General features: G+C 38.4%; 1 protein-coding gene and 1 long non-coding RNA gene across 4 annotated transcripts in view; both read left to right on the top strand.

Annotated features, from left to right (window-relative positions):
• Glut4EF (Glucose transporter 4 enhancer factor) overlaps positions 1-22000 on the top strand; it is a 99214-nt gene that overhangs the window by 49622 nt on the left and 27592 nt on the right. Inside the window, exons 3-5 of one of the 2 annotated variants that reach the window (XM_003690992.4) lie at positions 11139-11356; positions 11836-12152; positions 16285-16356. In XM_003690992.4, the coding sequence (XP_003691040.1) occupies positions 11139-11356; positions 11836-12152; positions 16285-16356 (607 nt within the window). The remainder of the gene's footprint in view (positions 1-11138; positions 11357-11835; positions 12153-16284; positions 16357-22000) is intronic. The other variant, XM_086909548.1, reaches the window with a different exon arrangement.
• LOC147657415 (uncharacterized) lies at positions 19377-21678 on the top strand. 2 transcript variants are annotated; one of them, XR_015292406.1, is made up of 3 exons: positions 19377-20138; positions 20584-20802; positions 21118-21678. It is a non-coding gene; the product is annotated as an uncharacterized LOC147657415 (long non-coding RNA). The 2 variants fall into 2 exon arrangements; XR_015292405.1 differs by having other exon boundaries at positions 21065-21678.

Genomic DNA, 22000 nt, shown 5'->3' with positions numbered 1-22000 from the left:
CTCTTGCCAATCATTTGGATCTAAACATTCTGTCTCTTTGTCTCCTTCTCTTTTGTATTCCACGTCTTTGTCGTTCGCCAAAATAACAGAAATTTAAAATTTGAATTCTCTAAAGTTTAATATAATAATAATAATAATTTGTGTTATTGTTATTTTTTTTTTTTTTTCTAAACGTCGTGTTTATTAGAAAGAAATAATCTATGATGACACGTTGAAGGGAAATTCCGAAAAAAAATGTTTTCACACCGAGTTGACGTAAGATCTATGGTGTATCTTGTTCGTTAGTCGTAAATCACAGTCATGATTCTGTGTACAAAGCGCAAACACTGCGGCATTTTTGCTATTCGATTTGACAGAGGAAGCTAATTTTTCTTCCACATTGACGGAATTATCGTATTTCTCTCTTCTTCTTTTGCTTATTCTTTTGAATTTGAAAGATTCCGCCCTACTTCTTTCTGAAAATATTAGAATCAATGTTAGAACCGTGGAGAAAATCGCGTTAAACGCATAAAAATGAATTAGTCAACAATTGTTTGTCGTAAACGTTTGCCATTAATTCTAACGCATTGCGAATGGATTAAATATTAACATATGCCACCGACTATTTTCACAACTAATCAGTAACGAAACTCGAATATGAATGAAATTTCAATAATTTTATTTATCTGTTGTTCGAGAAATATTGTTCAATATCGTTCATTCAACGCAGTAAATCGATAAAATAGAAGCACGCTATCCAAATTATCTGGCCAAAAAATATCTATCGAAAAATCCTTAAAAGAAAAAGATTAAACCAAAAAAAAATTACAGAATCCTTCTCCAACCTTCTATCTCATCATAAAATCCCTTCGTCGAGTCGAGATTGTTGCGAGCGAACATCTTTTAAAAATGTTTCAAAATAAAGTTCCAATTTTTCTTCAAATACCACGATTAAACGAAATTCCATGGAAAAACTAAAACTCCTAAAAAAAGAAAATCATTTCAAAATATAGAATCCTTTTTCAAACCCTCTATCACAAAATCCTCTCGTTCGCCAAGCCGAGATCGTGCAAGGATTACAAGCGAGACGACGAAAAAAACATCTAAAAATCTTCCAAAAAAAAAAATTCCAATTTTTCCTAATCCTCGGATAATATCATAAATCAAATTTCGTGGAAAAAAAAAAAATTATTTCGAAATACAGAAGAATCGTTCTTCTTCGAACCCTCTATCTCATCCCTTCGTATAAAAATTACAAGCGAGAATAAACATCTAAAAAAAAGAAACCTCAATTTTTCTTAATCTTCAAAAGTTCCATGGAAACGCTAAAAAACCCTTAAAAAAAGAAAGAAAGAAAGAAAGAAAGAAAGAAAGAAAATCGTTTCAAAGAATCGTACACCCCTTTATCCGATCGGCGAGAGGAGGAAAGACACGGTTCTCGCAGAATCCCGCGACCTTCGTCCCAGCGAGCAGAGGGAAGGGTTGGTCGGGAGCGAGACGGCTCGAAACGGGGTCCAAACTCGATACAGAGGTGTGCATGGATGGTGTCGAGGGGGTGGAGGTTGGTGGCGCGGTGCACCAGGGAGGGTGGTTAAGGTGGCTTAACGAATAGTAGGTCGTGGCAGGCTGGGGATCTAGGCCGATCGATAGAGCTACGTAGCTAGCGGTGCGGAGAGTCGCGTGGAATAAATGGGTCAGGTACACGGGGGGGCCACGCGTCGCCTCTCATCCTTCTTCCTGTTCCTCCTCTAACTCGGTCGCGCCATCTACGATGCGCTCGAGCCTCGTGCTCCACGAGTTTCTCCATCTCTCTCTCTCTCTCTCTCTTTCAAACTTTTCCTTCCTTCTCGCCGGTGCACGTGCCACCGCATACACCAAGATCTCTCGTGCCTGTGTGTAGTGTGGTAGGTGGTGGTGGTGGTAGTTGGCAACGGCCGCGCTACTTGTTGAGGAGGAGGGGGTTGAGGAATAAGAAAAATTGCGGCGTGAAAAGAGGGAAGAGAAAGGATAAGAAGAGGGTTCCAACGACCCACCACGGTCTTGGCCCTTCTCTCCCTTCTCTTCGGCTGGTCAAGGGGTGGGTCACTCTCTGGATCTCTCTGGAATCTGGGCCAATGAAACGAGAACGGTACACGTGCACCAATACATCGACCCGGCGCATCGTCCGCGACGCGGTTTCCTCCTTGTGTGTGTGTGTGTATGCGGAGTTCAACGAGTGAATATCACTATGCGGTGAAAAAACCGGGTGGAGACCTTGCCTCGTGGCGGAGATGTTTTGGAGGGACTTTTCGCTCGGATCTTTTGTTCGATTGAATGGCCACGCTTCAGGGACAACTCGGCCGGGGGTTGACGCGACTAATTAGACCAACTTGCTTACACGATGAAAACGTCGCTTGCTTAGATATGAAAGTTGGAATTTTTTCTCCACAGTGGTGGCGGGTAATGAACCAGAGATCGAGATACGTTTGATGATGATCCGTTCGATGGGTACAACTTTGTTATTATCGGGATAATAATGTTTGGATGTATTTGGTAAAATTAGGAGAATTTAAGGAGAAAATATTCGACCAGAGGTGAAAATCGATGATTTATTGTAAGTGGAAAGGGATGGTTCGAAACTCGGTCAACTATGTGAACTAGTTTTGCTCGTTGGAAGTCCTAGGGGACGTGTCGTTCGTTTGCGAGACATAACCTAAAAAACAACGATCTTAGAGACGTTGACATAAAAGTATTTAGAATTATAGAAATTGAATGAAAAAAATTATTCTCTCTATACACCTTCTTATCTTATTTTGATAGAACTTTTCCTTTTTTTTTTTTCAAATCAAAACTTCAGACACAGAAGAACGAACTCCTCCCTCCCTCCCTATAACGAAGATGAAAGATTCGCGCAAGTTCTCCCATTTGTCAATTATCCGAGGACGAGAACGAAGCCGGAGAAAGTTGTTTCGAGTTGTTTCCCTGATAACAGCGGCCATAGTTGATTAATAATCGTCTCGAGAGATGTTAATCGCTAAACGTATTTTTTCTTTTTTCTCTACGAGTTGGACGCACACTTGCGGACGAGAAAGTATGGATGAATTTAATTCGTTCTTGGAGGAAAGATGTTGATTTGATGCCCTTCGACGAGAATCTTCCTATCTGTTAATTATTCAGAGACAAATCGAGTTAGAAGTGGATGACTCGACGAAACGATGTTTGATCAACGATCGAGACGAGTCGAGATATTGTTCGAGCGACAATTCTAACGCGTCGACATTTCCTTTTTCGAACGATAAATACTTGCACGTGTTATATATATACATATATATACTTTCAATTAGATCAATTACATCTTCCATTTGAACGAAAGAGAGAAAAAAAAGACGATGCGAGGAATAATTTTCTAAGATTAAATCTTAGATTTTTAGCCGGCAGGCAATTAATTTATTTCTTCTATAATTCTATAAATAACTTGCGTGCGTAAAAATTAATGGATCGAATGAATATCTCTATCTGTTTAACATTCACGAGGCAAAAAAAAAAAAAAAAAAAAAAAAAAAAGAAAGAAAAAGAATGAAAAAGGAAAGAAAAAAATGCGTATAAATTATCCTCGATGACGAGCAAAAAAATTCAAAGGAGAATTCAATTCGTATTTACGTAAGCATTGCAAATCTTGCCGCCGTAGTATTTTACAAACAGGAACAAAAAGATTAAACACTTTTTATAATAATATTCCAATTACATAAGAACACACACACACCTCTCCTCCTCGTTTCGTTCTCCATTTTACCTTATCCCAATATATTGGAACACGGATCCTTTTCCAAAAGGATTATATATCAAACGATAAAGAAAAATGGAGAGCGCGCCCGAACACCTACCCATAATACACACTTTGCCCTATATTTCAAACCGTGTCGAGCCACCCCGGAAGGGGGTGGTTCCGTTAAAATTCGAGGCGGCCCCCGATCGGGGGAATTGGGTCGGGGAATAGGGTCGGCTTGGTCGGAATCAGGTTGGTCCGGGTTGTCCTGGCTTGGAATCGGGTCGCTCGATAGAGGCCAGCCGTTCCTGTATCCGGTGAACTGACCCCGCTCTTCGACTCGGTAACCCGGATATCGTTTCGAAACTGGATCGATGCACTCCTGTCTTCCTTATGGGGGACGCCCTCGAGAGAGGGTTTCTATCGCGTTCTACGCTTACGTCGCGGCAGAAGATCGCGTGTTTGCGTTCGTGCTCGTAAGCTGGGTTTTCGATCGGTTTTACGGGGGGATGGAAGGAAGAGTAGGGCGAGGAAGTTTGTTCGAGGAAAAAGGTGGGGGTAAATGCGCTTGGAATCGAAAGTAGAGATTGGATATTGGAGAGAGGAAAATTAATAAGGGGGAAATTGATGGATGATTTTGTCACGTGATGATGATGAAACTTTTCGATCGATTGTCACTTTCTGTCGTATTGTAGCGAAGGTGAACTCGGAGATTGACGAGAGTAGGGAAATAATATAATTGGATCGGTGGATTCAATTCAATCAAAAGATTAAATGATTTCTGAATTTTCTCCAATTTTCTTTAAATTGGAGAAAAATTTAGAAAAATTAACGATGACATCCGAGGTGCAAGAGGATTTTCCTCGTATAAAAGCGAAATTAAAAGATTTTTAAATTCAATTCCTTTAGCTGAACTCGTGAAACGTAAAAGCTACTGGTTCTCGAGTATATTGGAAAAGGTATCCGAACAAAAATTTTCTTTCTCTCGTTAACGCAAATTAAACTCTTCCGAATGAAAAGATTTTTAAATCCAATTCGTTAAATCGAAAAAAGAAAAAAAGAAACCTACGACATCACTTGTCGACTCAATATCCGTACACTGGAAAAGGTATCGAAAAGAAGAAAGAATTTTCTCTCTGCTATTAAACTTAAATTAGAGAAGATTTTTAAATCCAATTCTTTAAACCGAGCTCGTAAAAGGAAAAAGTCATATTCGATTCGACATTCGTCCAACGAACAAGAATTTTCTTCCAAACCTTCTTTCGAAAATAAAAGATTTTCCAAAGCCGATTCGTTAAAACGAAAAGAAAAAGAACCCCACTTGTCGGTCCAATATCCATCCACTGGAAAAGTGACTATCCAAAAATGGAAAGAATTTTCTCTCCACTATCAGACTTAAATTAAAAGATTTCTAAACCGAATCTCGTAAAAAAGCCGCCATTATCAACAGAAGAATTTTCTCTCAACTCTTAAACTCAGAAAAATACGAAGGTAAAAAATTTTCCAAAGCGGATTCGTTGAAACGAAAAGAAAAAAAAAGAAAAAAAACACCACTTATCCATTCGATATCCATCCACTGGAAAAGTGATCGAAAAATAGAAAGAATTTTCTTTCCAAAAAGTTCTATCAGGCTTAAATTAAAAGATTTCTCAACCGAATCTTCCCTCGACTTGGTTAAACTCAGAAAAACTACAGAAGGTAAAAAATTTTCCAAAGCCGATTCCCTTCGAACGAAAAAAGAAGAGAGAGAGAAAAAATCACACGATCGATTCGATTCGATATCCGTGGCCGGCCACGACTCGCGGCTAGCAACACACGGGTTTTCGCGTGGCCAGGCGCGCGCCAGGTCCTCCTCCTGGTGACCCAGTTCCTCCCCTCGAGGGGGATGCCGCCCCGAATATGGATCAACGTGCTTCCCGACCCATATAGAGAGAAGTGCATTACGGTTTCTGGGGCAACCACGAGCGTGGTACACCGGGACACGGAACAGCCTCTCCCCTTTACCATCCGCCTCCACCCAGTCCAAGTCCGATCGGCGCCGAGGGAAAATTAGATCGAAGATGAAACGACGCATACCGTACGTAAGAACGTAGTGACTTTCTCTGGTAGACGCGTTTTCTAAGCTGATCTTTATTATTATTATTATTAGTAATACTAGTAGTAGTAGTAGTAGTAGTAGTAGGATTTTTTAGAAATTCTTTCTTTTTTTTCGTTCTTTCGTTCATCATTTGGAAAGGGAAGGAAGGAAAGCAATAGATAACGTTATTTTCAGTTTTATAAATCGGAATCATCTGGATTCTATTTTATTATCGCTTGATTGAATTTTTGTTAAGTGAAAGAACTAGTTAACTAAAGATGAGATTAGCGAAGGTAACGTTACGCGTTGAGGATTATTGATCGAGTTGTGTTTCCGTGAAATTCATTTTTTCGTCCGTCTCTATCTCCACCTTATTTTCCCCCCTGAAATTTTAAGAATAATGTATTCCCTCTTTTTTCTTAATTTTTCTCTTATCTTATCGTGACGAAATTATTGAAATTAAAAACACCAATATTACGAGCGAGTAAAATTTCACGAGATTTTATATTTATTCGTCGCCCTGGAAAAAGAAAAAGAAAAAAAATATCCACATTTTGGATGAATTATGTTTAGAAATAACACAATCTACCATTAACTGAACCACGATATTACTTTTCTCATTATTTGCCCATTGAACCGTAATACGTTATTGGAGCCATTTGGGTAAAATGCCCCCAATACTCGATCGTAAACTTCTTCTACCTGAAAAATAACGGTACAACCGCCATTAACCTGAAAAATCCCTACTACCGTTACACGTCTAATCCTTTAATGGATCTAATCGAAAAGGGGTTAAATCGTTGTCCTTCAACGATCGATATATATAGATATATATATACACGCGTTGAAGAAATTTTTGAACATAGTTGACGAAGGATGCTCGATTTACGATCCTTCACGCGACCAATTGTTTCGTTCCTTGGCTCGAGAGTTGTTGCACAACCTCGTACATTATCGAGATGATAACGCGATGAAATATATTTAGTAACACGCGAGCGTGTATACACTTCCGTTTTGCGTTTTTTTTTTTTTTTTTTTTTTTTGCTAATTGATCGACTCGTTAATGATTATATATATATTTTTTCTTATTTCGAGTTATCATTGTAAATTATCTCAATTGTTGTAATTCTATATAGGAATTTTAATATGAGAATTGATTTGTTGTTGAAACGTAAACGAGTTCTTAATGATTTTTAATCTTTTCAAACACGTTTTATCACGTAGAACTTGGATTATGAAATACGATAGAATAATCCATCGGTCGTATTGTATTTTAAACCTGAGGGTGATAATTACACGATTCCGAAAATGATATTTTTCACGCGATAATGGGAAACGTGTATTAAAATTACATCGTATCTCGATCGAAAGTAATAAACGCGACGTATGCTCTATCATAAAACAACCGAGCCCTGCCGAGTCCACAAAGGGTTAAAATCCACGGACGTTAATTGAAAAACTTGTCCCCGTGAGCCAGCGATGTATTCAGCTACGTGCGATTGAAAAAAAAAAAAAAAAAATATACTTCTAAGACATTTAAAAATATGCCAAATTTGAATTTTTAATTTGTAAATATTATTATTGTTGCACGTTATATCGAAATCAATTATAAAAAAAAAATAAAATCCTCCACTTAGCACGAAGAAGATACAGATTTCAGATATTTTTATTTTATCGTCCAACTCCATACGAGCGAAAAGTGGTCGGTCACGCGACAGTTCGAAGCAGGAAAAATCATAGATAGGCTCTGGGGAGAGAAAAGAGAAAGAGTGGGACGATCGATCGCGAAGCTTCTCACCGCGTTTCTCAAAATTTCGTCTGTGTAAACGATGCTTGCTCGTAATTAACACGCGACGCGCAAAGAGAAGGGATGGAAAAAAAGCGTGGTCGAAGATTATCCCCGTCCACCTTGGCTCGGCCCACCAAGTACAAGGCAGCCGGTGGAATTATTCGGCGCACTGCTATCCGAGCCAATTTACTTTCTCTTTCTCGTTTTTGCACGGCACGAGTGCTCTAGCGGCCAAAGCGTGCCGGCGTCTCTTTAATTAAAACGACGAGGATAAGCGGTTTTTCGAGATCGAAAATTGTCCGAGCTGTCAACCGTGATGCTTCAAGGGTGAGGATTTTTGAAAGTCGAGATGCTCGTTGTCTCGTGAAATTTTAGTTCCCGCCGAAAGAAAAGACGTTTCTCTTCAATTACGACAATTATTTTTCTATCTTTTCCAGAGAAAAATTTGTTTCGCCTTTCATAAACGTTCAAAAGTTTCTCCGTGTAGCATTCTCGTAGGTATAGGTCGATACTTTAGATTGGATTATATCGGATATACGATTACCATGAATCGTTGAGGTTGAGCCTCGATGCCGTTTCTAACGGTACCCATGGTATATCTCCAGGTTTCCTTCCCCCACCCCGATCCACCTTGAAGCGCGTTTCCACAACTCCTCTCTTACTCCTCCTCTTTCGTTTACCTTCCACTTACCTGTTGCGATTGCACGCTAATTATCGACCGATCCTAGTCCATCTATCCCGAGTTAACTTTCGCGTGCTCGGTATTAAGATTTGTATGGAATATATATACGCACACACGAGTATCACGAAAACGAGGAAATGATCGAGAATTTAGCCGGCTATGGTTTTTCGTTCGTACATTGGGATTTTTTACGGTAGATCGATCGAGAACTGTTATACATACCTGCTCCACCATAAAAAGTTTTAAACAGCCAGGATTTAAGTTTGCCATTATCTCTCCCCTCCCCCCAAGTAATAATAAAGAAGGACACCCTTTGTCAGAATTTTCTAAAGACGGATCCCTCCAGATGGTCAAATATGGTCGCGCCTAATGGCCAATTTACAAAAGCATAACTGTTAAATTCGAACCTGTAGGCGATACACAACAAACAAAGAGCAGAGAGCGTCAGAATAGATTAGACCACGGTATAGAGTTGGTGTATGGGACACCAGTAGTGCCGAAAATCTAGTGCGTGATCATCGAGCGACGATTTTCTCTCGCGCCCGTTTCTGTCGAACGCGTTGAACAGTGATCTTCGAACACGGGAGAGAAGAAGGTGGTTGTTACTTTCGAAATACCGTCTCTCTTCTAGTTCGTGCGTCATTCTGCCGGGTAACGCGACGTTTCACTTTCGACTCTCCGATGTACCGCTCCGAGCGGAACGACTAAGCGGCGGCCTTGACTACGTTTCGCGCCCTCTCTTCCCCTCCCCATCCTCCTTCCACCTCCTTCCAAAGCGCACAGATATCGTGTCCTTCGCGTACTTCGCGTATCTCGTTTCCATATCCCGAACGGCTGCACCATGGAGTTTGAGGCTGAAGTTTTAAGCTTTCTCGCTTCTCTCGAAAGTACCGCGAAAGAAAGGAGAAGGGAGAGAGAACTGCTCGGGTAGGTGAAAACTTGTAGATCGGATCGGTAGAAAGTGCATCGAGGATGGTGAGGGAGTAATGGTGAGGTGGAATGGCTGTTGATGGAGAATTTTGACCTTTGTGTGACTTTTCTTTTCTCTTTTTTCTCGTTTGTAGACGGAACTTGTAGTGGCGGTGGTGGTGGTAGTAGTAGTAGAAGAACTTGTATTATGTCTATCTGGAAGATAAGGGAAGATAAAGCTACGTGTAAAGATTAACTTGGTAGTTTTCTAATAATAAACTTTATGTAACTTTAGATTTAGATTTGACGTAGGAATATAATTATTGGACGGACGAGTTTTTATTTCTATTTCTGAAGTTCAAATGTTTCTTTTTTTTTTTTTTTTTCTAACGATTTTTAAACGATACGAACGAATAATAGTGGAATGTAGAATAATTTTTTGATCAAGTATTTTTAAGATTTTTGTTTATAAACGTAATATAAAAATTAACGCGGGAAAAAAGTAATTTGTGTAATTGCAAACGATTCTTTTTTAAACGAATAAAAGTAAAGTATCGTTATTCCGATTAGAAGTAATTCGTTTCGAATTTAGAAATAAAAATTATCCATTAAATCTTTCCAAGACGGTATCGTCGATTTTATTATCTCGCGGGAGGGGATTGATACTGGGAGAAGATAACGAGGAAATTTTACCCTATAATTTCCTAGAAAGTCACACGTTTCTATCGATTACTCGGTGTCGAGTGTCGAAACATCTGATCTACTTAACGTATCAAGGGGGTGCCTTCCCCCAAGAAACTTATCTTTTACCTCCGTCCCCTTACCTTTCGACACCGAGCCAATCTTGCAAACCTTGTAAACCGTGTAACTGACAACAACCTATCGCGTATCAAAATCATTTTGTCGAAATTTGCTTCTGAAATTTCTGCAAAAGAATCAACGTGATATATTTAAAAATGGATTCCATCCAATTTTATATTCAAAGTTCTACAAAAACTAACAGCGAAATAGGGAACGCATAGAAGGCATCTTTGACAAAAGTAATCTTGCAAACCTTGTAAACCTTGTAAAACTGACAGCCTATCGTATATCAAAATCATTCTGTCGAATCTTCTCGTTCGATTTAAACAAACTTTCCGCAAAAAAGTTATCGTTCAAATTATTAATCGATCGTTTCCGAAATTTCTGCAAAAGAATCAACCTTAATACATTTAAAAACTTCCATCCAATTTTATATTCAAAGTTATATACAAAAACTCGCCAACAGCGATCGAGAATGACGAAATTAACCGATTGCCGGGGAAAGCAACGCGTGAAGGCGGCATCCTTAGCGACGCTTCTCGGAAAATTGTAATTTACAGCGCGTAGGAACATTACGGTACAATGACCGTATCCGACCGTCCACCACTGGAATATCGACTGGAAAAAAAAAGAAAAAAAGAAAAAAAAAAACATTATTTTACGTAATTGCAGAAGCGCGAAATTCCGGGAAAAGGCCGGCAACGATCCATTGTTACTCTTTACGGACGACAGCCTCTTATTGTCGTGTGACAGGCCACGTGTGTATTCGTGTTACGTTTACTGAAACGTTGTTCCACGAAAAAGAAGGAGGGGAAAAGGAGGAAAAAGAATGGAAAATCGTAGGAAGCGGGAAACTTGCGTGTTCGTCCGCTGATCTGCGTTACGTTACGCCGCGTATAGTGTTACGTGAACAGATCACGTTTGGCGTGTTTTTTTACTTTGTCGTCGGATCGTTTGTCGTTTCGTACGTATGATCGATGCGCGTTCGAACGCTTGTTATAACCTCTATAACTAGGAGGGAAAACGTTGAAAATGACGTTGAATAATTATCAATTTCGTTCCAAACGAAATAAACAAACTCGAGAACGATTAACCCAAGCTGAACGAATTTTGATTTTGCACGACCTAACCTAACCAACCAACTGGATTGTTCCAGATCCAGAAAGCGGCGGCCCAGCTCGAGCAATGATTCTGAACGTTCGTTCAGCGGTTGGAGCGAGCGGATACCCCACGGATGTGGTCGCGAGGGGTGTCGCACAAACGAGCGCGGCGACTGCATGGATGAATGCACAGCCGCGCTAGTCCTCATGTCGCTCTCGTGCTCGCCACACAGCCCTCACAATCCTTTACCGTTACACTGCCAACATAATTACGGTTAGTATTATAACGCTATTGCGTAAAATTCTTTCTCCGTATATTATTTATCGTCCTCGTTTGAAAAAAGAAGAGATAAAAGAAAGGAAGAAGGGAGAAAAATTAATTTTAATCATTTATCACTCGTTTGAATCGAGCAGCTATAATATAATCGGCTATAAATTCAACCTTGCCGCAATGTCTGACGCGCGCTTCTATCTAATCTCAATCCCAAAGATTACGCTCAATCGCAACGATCTTTCAATTCCAACCATTAATCCGAATCTTCGAGTAATCGCACATCGGGGATACGCGTACAGCGAGATAAAATATATTACATTTCTCTCGGACTAGAACTCCTTCGAGAACAATTCGGGATTATTAATCTGGAGAAATCTTATCAACGAAAACCGTGGTTTTCTACGAAAAAAAATTCAAATCGAGGAAGAGATTCGATCGAAACAAAGAATCTCAAATCTGCTTTATTTTCGATCGAAAAGGTTCCTGGGGAGGTCGAGGTGGCGGAGGTGGCGGCATGGTGGTCGGCTCGCCAGGAGTCGGTGGCACATCGAACAGCAGCAGCAGCAGCAGCGGGGCTTCGTGGCGTAGCGGCACCCCGAGCCCCCCTCTCAGCGACGAGGGGGCGCCCACCACCGGTTCCCTGTGGCCGACCTCGGCCCACTCCTCGCACAATCAACAGCACTACCCTTACAACGTGTCCGGATCGTCGTCGAGCAGCACCCCGGGCTCGACCACCACTTTGGACGAGGGCATAGTACCCGATTACCTCGAGGAGCAACACCCTCGCAAGAAGAAGGTAAGTTCGAACGATAGATATACACACGTGTCTTCTTTCTTCTTTATCGATCGGTCGGAGAAGTTTGTTATCGCGCGAGATAAGTTGGTTTGGAGACGAAACGAACGAAACGAATCCGGATGAACTTGGCCTTCGAACAGACTGGGGAATTATCTTGTCGTTTTATTGTCGAGCTAAGCAGGTTCTTGATTCTTCCTTTTATGGCACAGTTATTTTTTGCTTTATCGTCGAGGGGTGACGCGCGAGATTAGTCATCTTAATCGTCATGGATATATTTAGAAGGTTGTTTCGAAGAGATTCCGTTTTTCTGGAAAAACTTTCTGGCGGTGGTGGTGGTGATTTGATGGTGGATCAAGGGGATGGATGGATTCTCGGGGATCGGCGAAGGTTTTTCTTTTCTGCATTTTATTTTTTGATACAGAGAATATTTTATATCTCGTAAATTTTTTTCAATTTGTGCGATAATTATACCCGAATGGATACCCGAGTCGACTTCGTTTATACTTGGAAAAAGAAGTATACGTTTTAAAGAAAGCGGATTCTCCTTGGGAAAAAGAAAAAAAAAAAAGATGTGCAAAAATTTACTTTTACCCGTTTTACTTTCTTCCATCCACTTTTACTTTCGTGTCCCCTTATCGCTCCTCCTCCTCGTGCGTCATTTTTCTCGACGACAACAAAGTTGCAAAAAAAAAAAAAAAAAAAAAAAAGTTTCGCAAACTTCTCGAGATAAGATTAAAAAAGTTGCTTTTATTCATTTTTCTTTTTTCTTTCTCTTGCGCGCGCGCGCGCGCACACACACACAGGTATTCTTCCATCCACGAAAACACCATATTTCAAACTTCTTATCTAGATATTAATTCAAATCGCAATGTCGCAAAAAAAAAAAAAAAAAAAAACAAAACAAAAATTGCACATAATTACCCAACTTGTTAATAATTTTCCACCGAAAGATCGTTCGAAATCGACAAATCCCGATTCTCTCGTTTACACTCGAACGGAACGTTTTATCGTTTTCGTGAAGCAAACCACGCCGCCTCGAGGCGCTTATCATCGGTTGCCACCACGGCACAATTAATAAATCGGTTTCACAAGGCGTGGCGGGCTTATCTCCTCCAACTTATAAAGCCCCTTCCGCGTCCTGCCGAGCTTACATTTAATTAACGACAAACGAGAGAGAACTGATAAAGAGACCGGTCGCAGTTGCGTAACATCACGCCGCCAGGAACGCGTGCCGTGGATGATCTTTCAGGGCGAGGAGACGCGGTGGTGCGCCCTTTTCCTCGTAGCCGGTTCAGTGATGACGGGTGATGACGGCGCTGTATGAGAATCGAATCTGTTATATATTGGTCAATTTCCATGTGCGCGAGAGGAGAAACGAAAAAACGCGTCGAATCATTTATCGATTTTCTAGAATGAATTTAGAGTGCGGAATGAACGGGAGTTCGAAACGAAAATGTGATTCAGCCGAAGTTTATAGAACGTTTCGAAATTAGGAGAATATATCGTGGTTATAATTAATAAAATAAAAGATGAATTATTCTATGAGGTACGTATGACTGGTTTTGGATAATACGTTCGAGTTGTTGGAAAATGTTTTATATTTCGTTTTTAGAATTGTGTCTTTTTAAGTTGAAACTTCAGGGGACTTCGCTCGTGTATCGTTGCGTTTTGATTGAACGCAGTATCTGTTTAACGATGTTGCTTGATATCATTGTATTGGAAACGTTTATTACGGCGCAACGAATTACCGTTTCCTCGAAAATTTTTTAATGCTTAAGAAATTATTAGGCATATCTTAAATATTATTGTTACTAATTTTGTAAATTTTGTAAATATAAATTTTCGTTAATTAACACGCTTGTCGTTTCAAACAGATAATTAATAATTTTAATAAGTGATCTTTTCGTTATGCAACTTCGCTATCATTTATCGCTTATCGTATAATAAGCGAATACTCACTCTAATCCTATTTCCTAACCTCAAATCGGTAATTTTAAATTATGACCGTATAATAAAAGCACAATACGCGTTTCATTCAGCTTTTATTACTTTTTGCAGTAATAATCGATAATTCTAAGAGAACTTTTTGATCGAAGAAATAAATTTTTCATATTTCATTGAGAAAGAAATCAAGAAAATGTAGACGGGGAAAGAAAATCGATCGGGGAAAAAGATTCGATCAATGGCGGGAAATTCGAATGACGTATATACAAATAGAAAAAAAAAAATAATCGAATAAAAATAATGAAAATTAAATCTATCCAACTAACAAACGTCTAAACGAAATGTCTTTGATCGATGAATCGTTCCCACATAATAATTTCTCATCGTTTAGTTTTGTCAATCGTGAACGACGCATAGTTACGAAACACAAGACGTTTTCACCCGAGGAAAAAAAGAGGATGGAAAAGAAAAAAAGAGAAAAGCACTGGAATCGTCTGAATGCAGAGCACGCCAATAACGGTGTAACCTTGCCACGCTCGAACGATCGAGAATCTCGCGTTTGGATCCATTCTAACCTCATCTAACGATCGATTCGAATCGTTCGAACATCGATTTTTTCTTTCTTTTTTTTTTTTTTTTTCTAATTTTTCTGAATCCGGAAAAGATTTCACTTATGATGAAAGATATGTGATACGAGGGATTAAAATGTGTTTTATTTGTTGTTTAAAGTAAATGTAGATAATAAATTCGTGATAGTGCAGCTAATAATTGATGTAATAAATTCGACAAATTTGTTCAGAGATTAATCGGTCTAATAAGTATATATGTATATATGACAGGAATTTTTGTTGATACATTCCGATTATCAGGAAATTAAGATCTAGATAATTAACGCTCGATTAGTTGCGTTCTAGTTACAAATCGTAAAAGTATTTCTATTCTTCCTCGATCATTAATATTTTGTAGGAATGAATAACACGATCGATGAAGTATTTAGCTTAGTTTATTTAATTTGGAAAATTAATATTAATACGTTTCGATTACTTTTACAAAAGTTTACGGCGAAGTTTTGCAATTTTTCACGATGTTCCTTCCGATGGACTTTGTACGTTGATAAAAATTTCTATCAAAAAATATGCGAGATCAAATGGTGTTTGGGATATTTGGTTGGAAGCATCTGATCATTAAAGTTTAAAATTTTCTCCGATTATCGAGCAGCAACCATTAGAAAACAGTAGTACAAAGTGTATTGGAATGATGTGAGTGAATGGAATTAGGAGAGAGGATTAAATTGTGACGAGGAAATTCGAATTCTCTGGCTATCGACGAGCAGACAGCGTGTACGTGTGGAATACGAAAAAAGTCGAATGAAGGGAACGAAACGAGTAAGTAAAAGTGGAGAACTTTTGATGTAACACGAAAGCAACACGAAGGCCAGGATTGAATATATAATACCTGCGAACCAAACCTGCATACTTCATTTTTCCTTTTCTTCGTTCTGTATCTGGGGAAAAAAAAGAAGAAGATTGACTTCCAAAAAAAGTTAATAGCTTTTCTCCCCATAATTCTACCTTTTTTTTCTTCTTCTGAGCCATCTCATTCTTCTCGCTAAATTTTCCCCAGTCACGAAGACATTACTTTGAGAATAATTTTCAAATATCATTCATAAATCTATCAATTTTGTCCTGAAACGTTTAACGTTTCCTCAACAACGCATAAAATCTTTTCACGTGTCTATTAATTTTAGAGATATCTAAAGTAAAACACAGTTTCTTCGTTTCCCTGATTTCGATCTTTGCTAAAAAAAAGAAAAGAAGATCACGTGTCTAATGCTCCACTTGCATCTTATGAACTTGAAGTTGGACGATTGCATTGGTTGCAAATACGCCACCCTTAACGTAACTCCGTCTGAGACGGTTGATCGTTAGTAGACGCATATGCCAAGTCCACGCTGATGACATAAGCCTCGAACCGAGCCAACGATGTAAACACACGCGGCGATTTTCGGTAATTTCGTAAGATGGCTAACAAGTTGAACCTTGAGGTATTATCGCCGCGCTCTAAACTTAGGCACGCGTCGCACTAAGACGGAAAATCGGCTCGAATCGGGTCCAAAAATAAGCGGCTCGTAAAAAAAAATTGTCTCGCTTGCAGCCGATCAACCTGTTTTGCCCTTATGCTTTTTCAGATCCGGGCGAAAGTGAGCCGCGACCCGATCGAGAATGGGCCAGTTAACAGCGCCGTCTACGAGAGCGAGCAGGTGAGTTTTCTCTTCTTTTTCTTCTTTTTCATAAAATTCGTAATGGAAAAATGTGCGATCGAACCATTCTTAAGCCTAAGATTATATATATATATATGTCTACGTTTTTTAAAAATTACGAACGATTAATATTCCGTCTTAACCGCTTAAAAATATTCGTATCTTATAATATTCTCTTTTCTTCGACGAATTTCACGCAACATCGCTCGCGCGTATCGATAAAAAACGAGATATGTCTATTCATTTCTTTTAGAAATTCTCAAATATACATCTCGAATTATTATATTCGATTCATTTTTCCCATCTACAACTTAACCACTTGAATATTTAAATATTCGCTCGCGCGTATCGATAAAATTCATGGTAAAAATTTGCAACTCGATCGAACTATTCTTCTCTAAACGAGACATGCTTATTCGATTCTCAAAAACGCTCAAGTTATATCTTCGATTACGAACTCGAATTGATATCTCTTTTTTCCATCCACGACTTAAATCTTAATATCTAAATATTCTCTCCAAACGAATTTCACGCAACATCGCTCGCATATACCGATAAAATTCAAATATATTGTTAAAGATCGAGATGTACCTATTAAAAATTCTCAAGTATACATAATCGATCCTCGATTAATATTCGAACCAATTTTTCCACTCGTTTCGAACAAGCTCGAACTACTCGAATCTTAACACCTAAATGCGTTCTTCGTGCAACGCCTACCACGTAATCCCAACCGTTCAGCTTTCGATTATACCCCGTCCTTTTGCGAGGCCGTCTCTACAAATGCCAACGGGCCGATATATCTTCGCGGAGAACGTTCGTAACCCAGTTAGCCCGAAGGTTCCTCCTACTTTCACCGACCGCAAAGTCGACTTCTGTCCATTCAACTGGCCTCCCGGAGTCGGAGGAGGAATCAACGACCCGGTCGAGGTACCGTTCGAGTTTGCCACGCGGCTGGATCCGCGATCGAGCGCATAATTTTCGACTACTTTCACTGCCTTCTTCACCACCTGTGCCCGTGTCCATTTTATTCCTCTTTTATTCCCGCACCTGACCCACTTGACATGAGATATCCGCGCGGTCGACGATCAAGGTCATCGGGCTGGCTAGATTCTCTCTTCTCTACTACTGGATAAACTAAGATAGGCTCGATGGATGGTGTAACCGTATCGGCAACCGTGAGCAGGAAAACTCTCGATAGTAAGAGATGTAGGGGCAGGGGCCAGGAAGTGGTATTTTTCTATCTGCTTGCGTGCTACTTGAATGGCTGATGATGTGAAATTATTCACTGGGTTAAGTCTATTTTTGCTTTGTATTTCCGGTTAAATTCGATTGGAATCGTATTAAGAAATAAGGGAAAATAGATTGTTAAAATTTATAATGCGCCAAGGGCGACGACCAGAATACCACGTCTAGAATAGAATTTTTCAAGTTCAAGATTCTTCGATTCTTGTCTCATCTAGGATTTTCGAAATAAACGTTGGGGTTACATGATTCTTCTAAAAATATGTATTTTAGTAAAATGTATATTTAATATTTTAACGAGGATTATTTTATTGGTCAAAGTTTTTTTCTTCTTCAATTTTTAATCAATCTTAGAGGTACAAACGTTTCTCTGATACGTTTGCATGCTAAAATCGGATGCATTCTGTTTTTCTCGAAATCATGAGCTACAATCATGTTCGTTATGATGACGCTAATGTCGCGACTGATAAACAATCGCATGGCATTGATGTTATCGCGAAACATCGAACAACAATTCCGAATCAAAAATTATTCAAAGTAGAGTGCGCCACTGAAATGGAAACTGCAGATATATCTATATTATAATTCTTCATTTTTAAAAGTGTTGATACTGAACAGATATTTTTAGCTATTTAATCATTTATGTTTAACACTCATTAGTTCGATAAACAAATCTTTTTTTGAAACATACAACCTCACATATTTACCCTCAACTCAGCATTCCTCAAACTCTACTAGAAGAACGTTTCACCGCTCAAGTAGTAACTCCATTACAAAATCCTTGCGCTCGAAGGTCTCGTAGCTATTCCAGTCACCATGCTCCACGAATAACTTTCATTCACCCTAGTAAATACAATCACTATCAATTGCACGTTCTCGCGTTCTTTCCCTAATCCTCCTTATTCACGACCCTTATTCCCTAAACTTTCAAGATTTCGAATCGGTAAATCAATTCTAATACAAACGAGATCATATCTCTCTCTCTCTCTCTCTCTGTCTTCTCCTACATCAGAAGGGTGCGTCTGCGCAGAACAGTATTGCCAACGCGACGCACGCCTCCGCATGGACCTAGATCTCTACGGCAAGAACCGGCGCCGGCGTTGCACCGCATCGCAGTGCACACAGTGCGTGACGTCACCGGTGGCACGTGCCTTTCCCCTTGCCTCCCACCTCAGCCGGCACTGCAGTGTTGGGCGGCGCGCAGAGGGGCGGAGGGGTGGCCGGCCCAGAGGGATGTGGTGGGGGAAGGTAGTTAAGGTCACCGTGGCCCTGACTGCACGCGCGCGAAATGATATCCGTGTGCAGACCGGTGCAGTTGTGTGCGATCTCGTGCTCTTGCGATTCACGTGTGCGCACGCGCGCTCGTAGTATTCACGGACGGAAAGATTTATTTCTAATTCCACCGCAGCCGTTCTTTCGTCTCGCTCTTTCCAAACTCGACCACGACAATAACTTAGAAAAAGAAAGAGAGTAGTTGTGCATAGATTCGAGGTGAATTCGAGCGATGGTCAAGGCCCGCGAGCCTCGACGGCCAACTTTCCTTCCTTTCCGCCCACTCGTCGTCCACCCTTTGGTTCCTAGGCAGCTGGGGTGGAGGGCCACGAAATGACCTAGAGTGCCGAGCGTGGGCTTCGCTCGGGCCGCGCGTGGCACGGCATTGCATCGTTTTTGAACGTGTGCAGTCGCAGTAGAGGTGGGATCCTGTTGGTCGGAGGTGGAAATGGTTGCTTGGTATTTTGCGAGATATTGGACTTGATGCAAATGGCTGGGTATGGGTGTCGATCGATTTTTTTTAATGTTGCTCTTTTTATAATGGCATTTTCAAAACACGTGTACGATATTGCGAGAGATTCTTTCGTTGGATTATCTAATAATAAATGAAGTGCTTGATGAATATTTATTTAGTTTGGAAAAAAGTAGTTAAGAATTCCGTTGTCGGCATTATAATAAGCCACATGTGATAGATTTGAAATGTAAAGTACAAGATATTTCTATTACTATCGTAAATTTAATTAAAGTGTAATAATAAATTTTTTTTCCCATTGAATATTCTGTTACAATAATTATCATTGCGAAACTATGTAAATGATCTCGAATAAACTTTATTTGAAAACGAAAGCGCAATATTCTACGTAATTGAATTTGCTTCAAAAAAAGAAAAAAAAAGGGAGAAAAAATCACTAAAAAATACTTTTTAATTTCGAGCCATCTAATACATGATTATATTCAGCCATTTATATCTTTATACGCATAATGCTAATCATGCTAAACTTTCTATTTAACTTCTCAAAGCTTTTCTACCGATGTTTGAACAGTAATTTATAACAGATAAAATGAATAGTTGACGAATATTGTAGACGGCGCTTTATACAAATATAGCAATACATGCGACACCGTGGCCGTTACGGGAAACATTAATTCTAAAGTTGTTCAACGGACAAAGTGAGAGTAATGTATCCTTCCATAAATTCTTTGACACGTGGTTAGATACGATAATTTAATGTCTCAACGAAATCAAGGTCGACTGCATCTTCCCGGTAAATCCAAAAATATATCTAACGCAATAAAATTACATCGGTGCACTATACTCGTTGCTTGCTTCGTTATTCAGCTGTAAAATCATAGTAGAAAGCATACTTAGCCTGTCAATCAGTTACATAATTCGACCTGTCGTTTGCATAACTTAAATGAGAAGAAAATTATGCGAATTTAATTTTTCATATCATATTACGTAATAGAAATTCTCACAATTTTGTATTATTGTGTGAATATTGATAATTAAAGACGACATTGATTTTATACCTAACCTAATTCAGAAATGTCAAATCTAACCATTTTTAAAATTGAAAAATATACGTGAAGGATTTATAATAACGTAAATTAAAATATACATCACTATATTTTTTTAATGAAACATTGAATTTTAAAAATTATATGAAATTATCTGTGCAATTTTTTAAAAATTTACTAAATATCGGATAGAGATGTTCAATGGATATTTCTCGATGTACGAATGCGGATGTTCCGATTCATTTTCAATGATATTGTATGCGTGCATACAGCTGAAACTCTGGGATGTCGGGTTGTATTGTGACACGTCCGTCCATCTTACGTAATAACATTGCGTAAACTTGACGTTCACCGTAATGTCTGTAGTACATATTTCCGTGCGCCCAGCAACAACGAACCGGCTAGAATCAGGTCTGAAGTGTAATCATACATTCTAATTCTCTTCCTTCCTCCGTTCCTTTTTTTGATGTTATTATATTGTGTTACAATAGATTGCTTTTGTCATTTCTTTTAATTAATTAAATATAATATATATCGATTAAAAAAAAAATTATAAAAAATAGAAACAGTTTTATTACTTATATTCTTCGTAAAATATATTAATATTATACTCTTATAATAATTAAATTTCGATATATAATTTTTGGTTCAATATTTTAAATTTTTCTTTCAGGTAAATTTTTCGAGTTTCAAATTTCATTTTTAAAAACTTTCTTTTTCTTAAAGGAAAATTTCTAATGATATTGCCAAATCAATAAATTATACAGAAAATAATTCTATTATTAATATATGCGATGTGTGACATAAGTGTCGGTGACCATGACACTACATTTGAAGCAACTAAAAAGCAAATTCTGATCCTCTTTGTTTCGACGCTTTCAAACTTCGACGAGCCATTCGATTCTTCTTATTATATATTCGATTCCCGTTTGAAAATACAACCACGTAGAACGACGTTATTGCATCGTCAAAACGTCTCAACGATTTTTGCCCGTGCCATAACCTCAAATATTATTTAATTGTTAAACAACTCACGAAGTTGTGCGTTCAATGTTCTTAATGTGAAATGTATTATTATATTTAAAGTGATCATAATAAATGATCAGTTCTAAAATTAACATATCCAAAATTAGATGATGTGATTTGATTAGATTTTAAATGTTAGATCAAGTCTGATGATATTTTATTTAGTTATATCACGTGCATAATACAGTTAGAAATGAATCTATATTTGTAATTACAATCTTTTCTATGGATCAGATTAAAGATTTTGTATTTTTATATTAATAGATAGTATTAATTTTCTTTGAAGAATTGTAATTTAATTTAAAATTTTAATTAAATATATATTTTAAATGATATTGTAAATATATAATTATTAAGAGAAAATAATATTTTTCAATTTATGTTATATTGATTTATTTTATTTTTTATTTTTTTAGAAATTAAATATTTTTATGTTATAATAGTTTTTAAAATATTATCATAATTTTCTTTTTATTTTACTAAATTAAAAATATTACGATTAAAAAAAAATTAAAGAAAAATAAAAAACTATAAGAATATACCAGATCTCATAAATATCGATATATGTATTATATTATTAATT

This window comes from Apis florea, unplaced genomic scaffold (genome assembly GCF_048593485.1).
Source record: "Apis florea isolate Af1SG1 unplaced genomic scaffold, ASM4859348v1 contig_3158_pilon, whole genome shotgun sequence".
Taxonomy (NCBI): domain Eukaryota; kingdom Metazoa; phylum Arthropoda; class Insecta; order Hymenoptera; family Apidae; genus Apis; species Apis florea.
The sequence above is the reverse complement of the archived record's forward strand: the minus strand, read 5'-3'. Positions and strand labels throughout refer to the sequence as shown.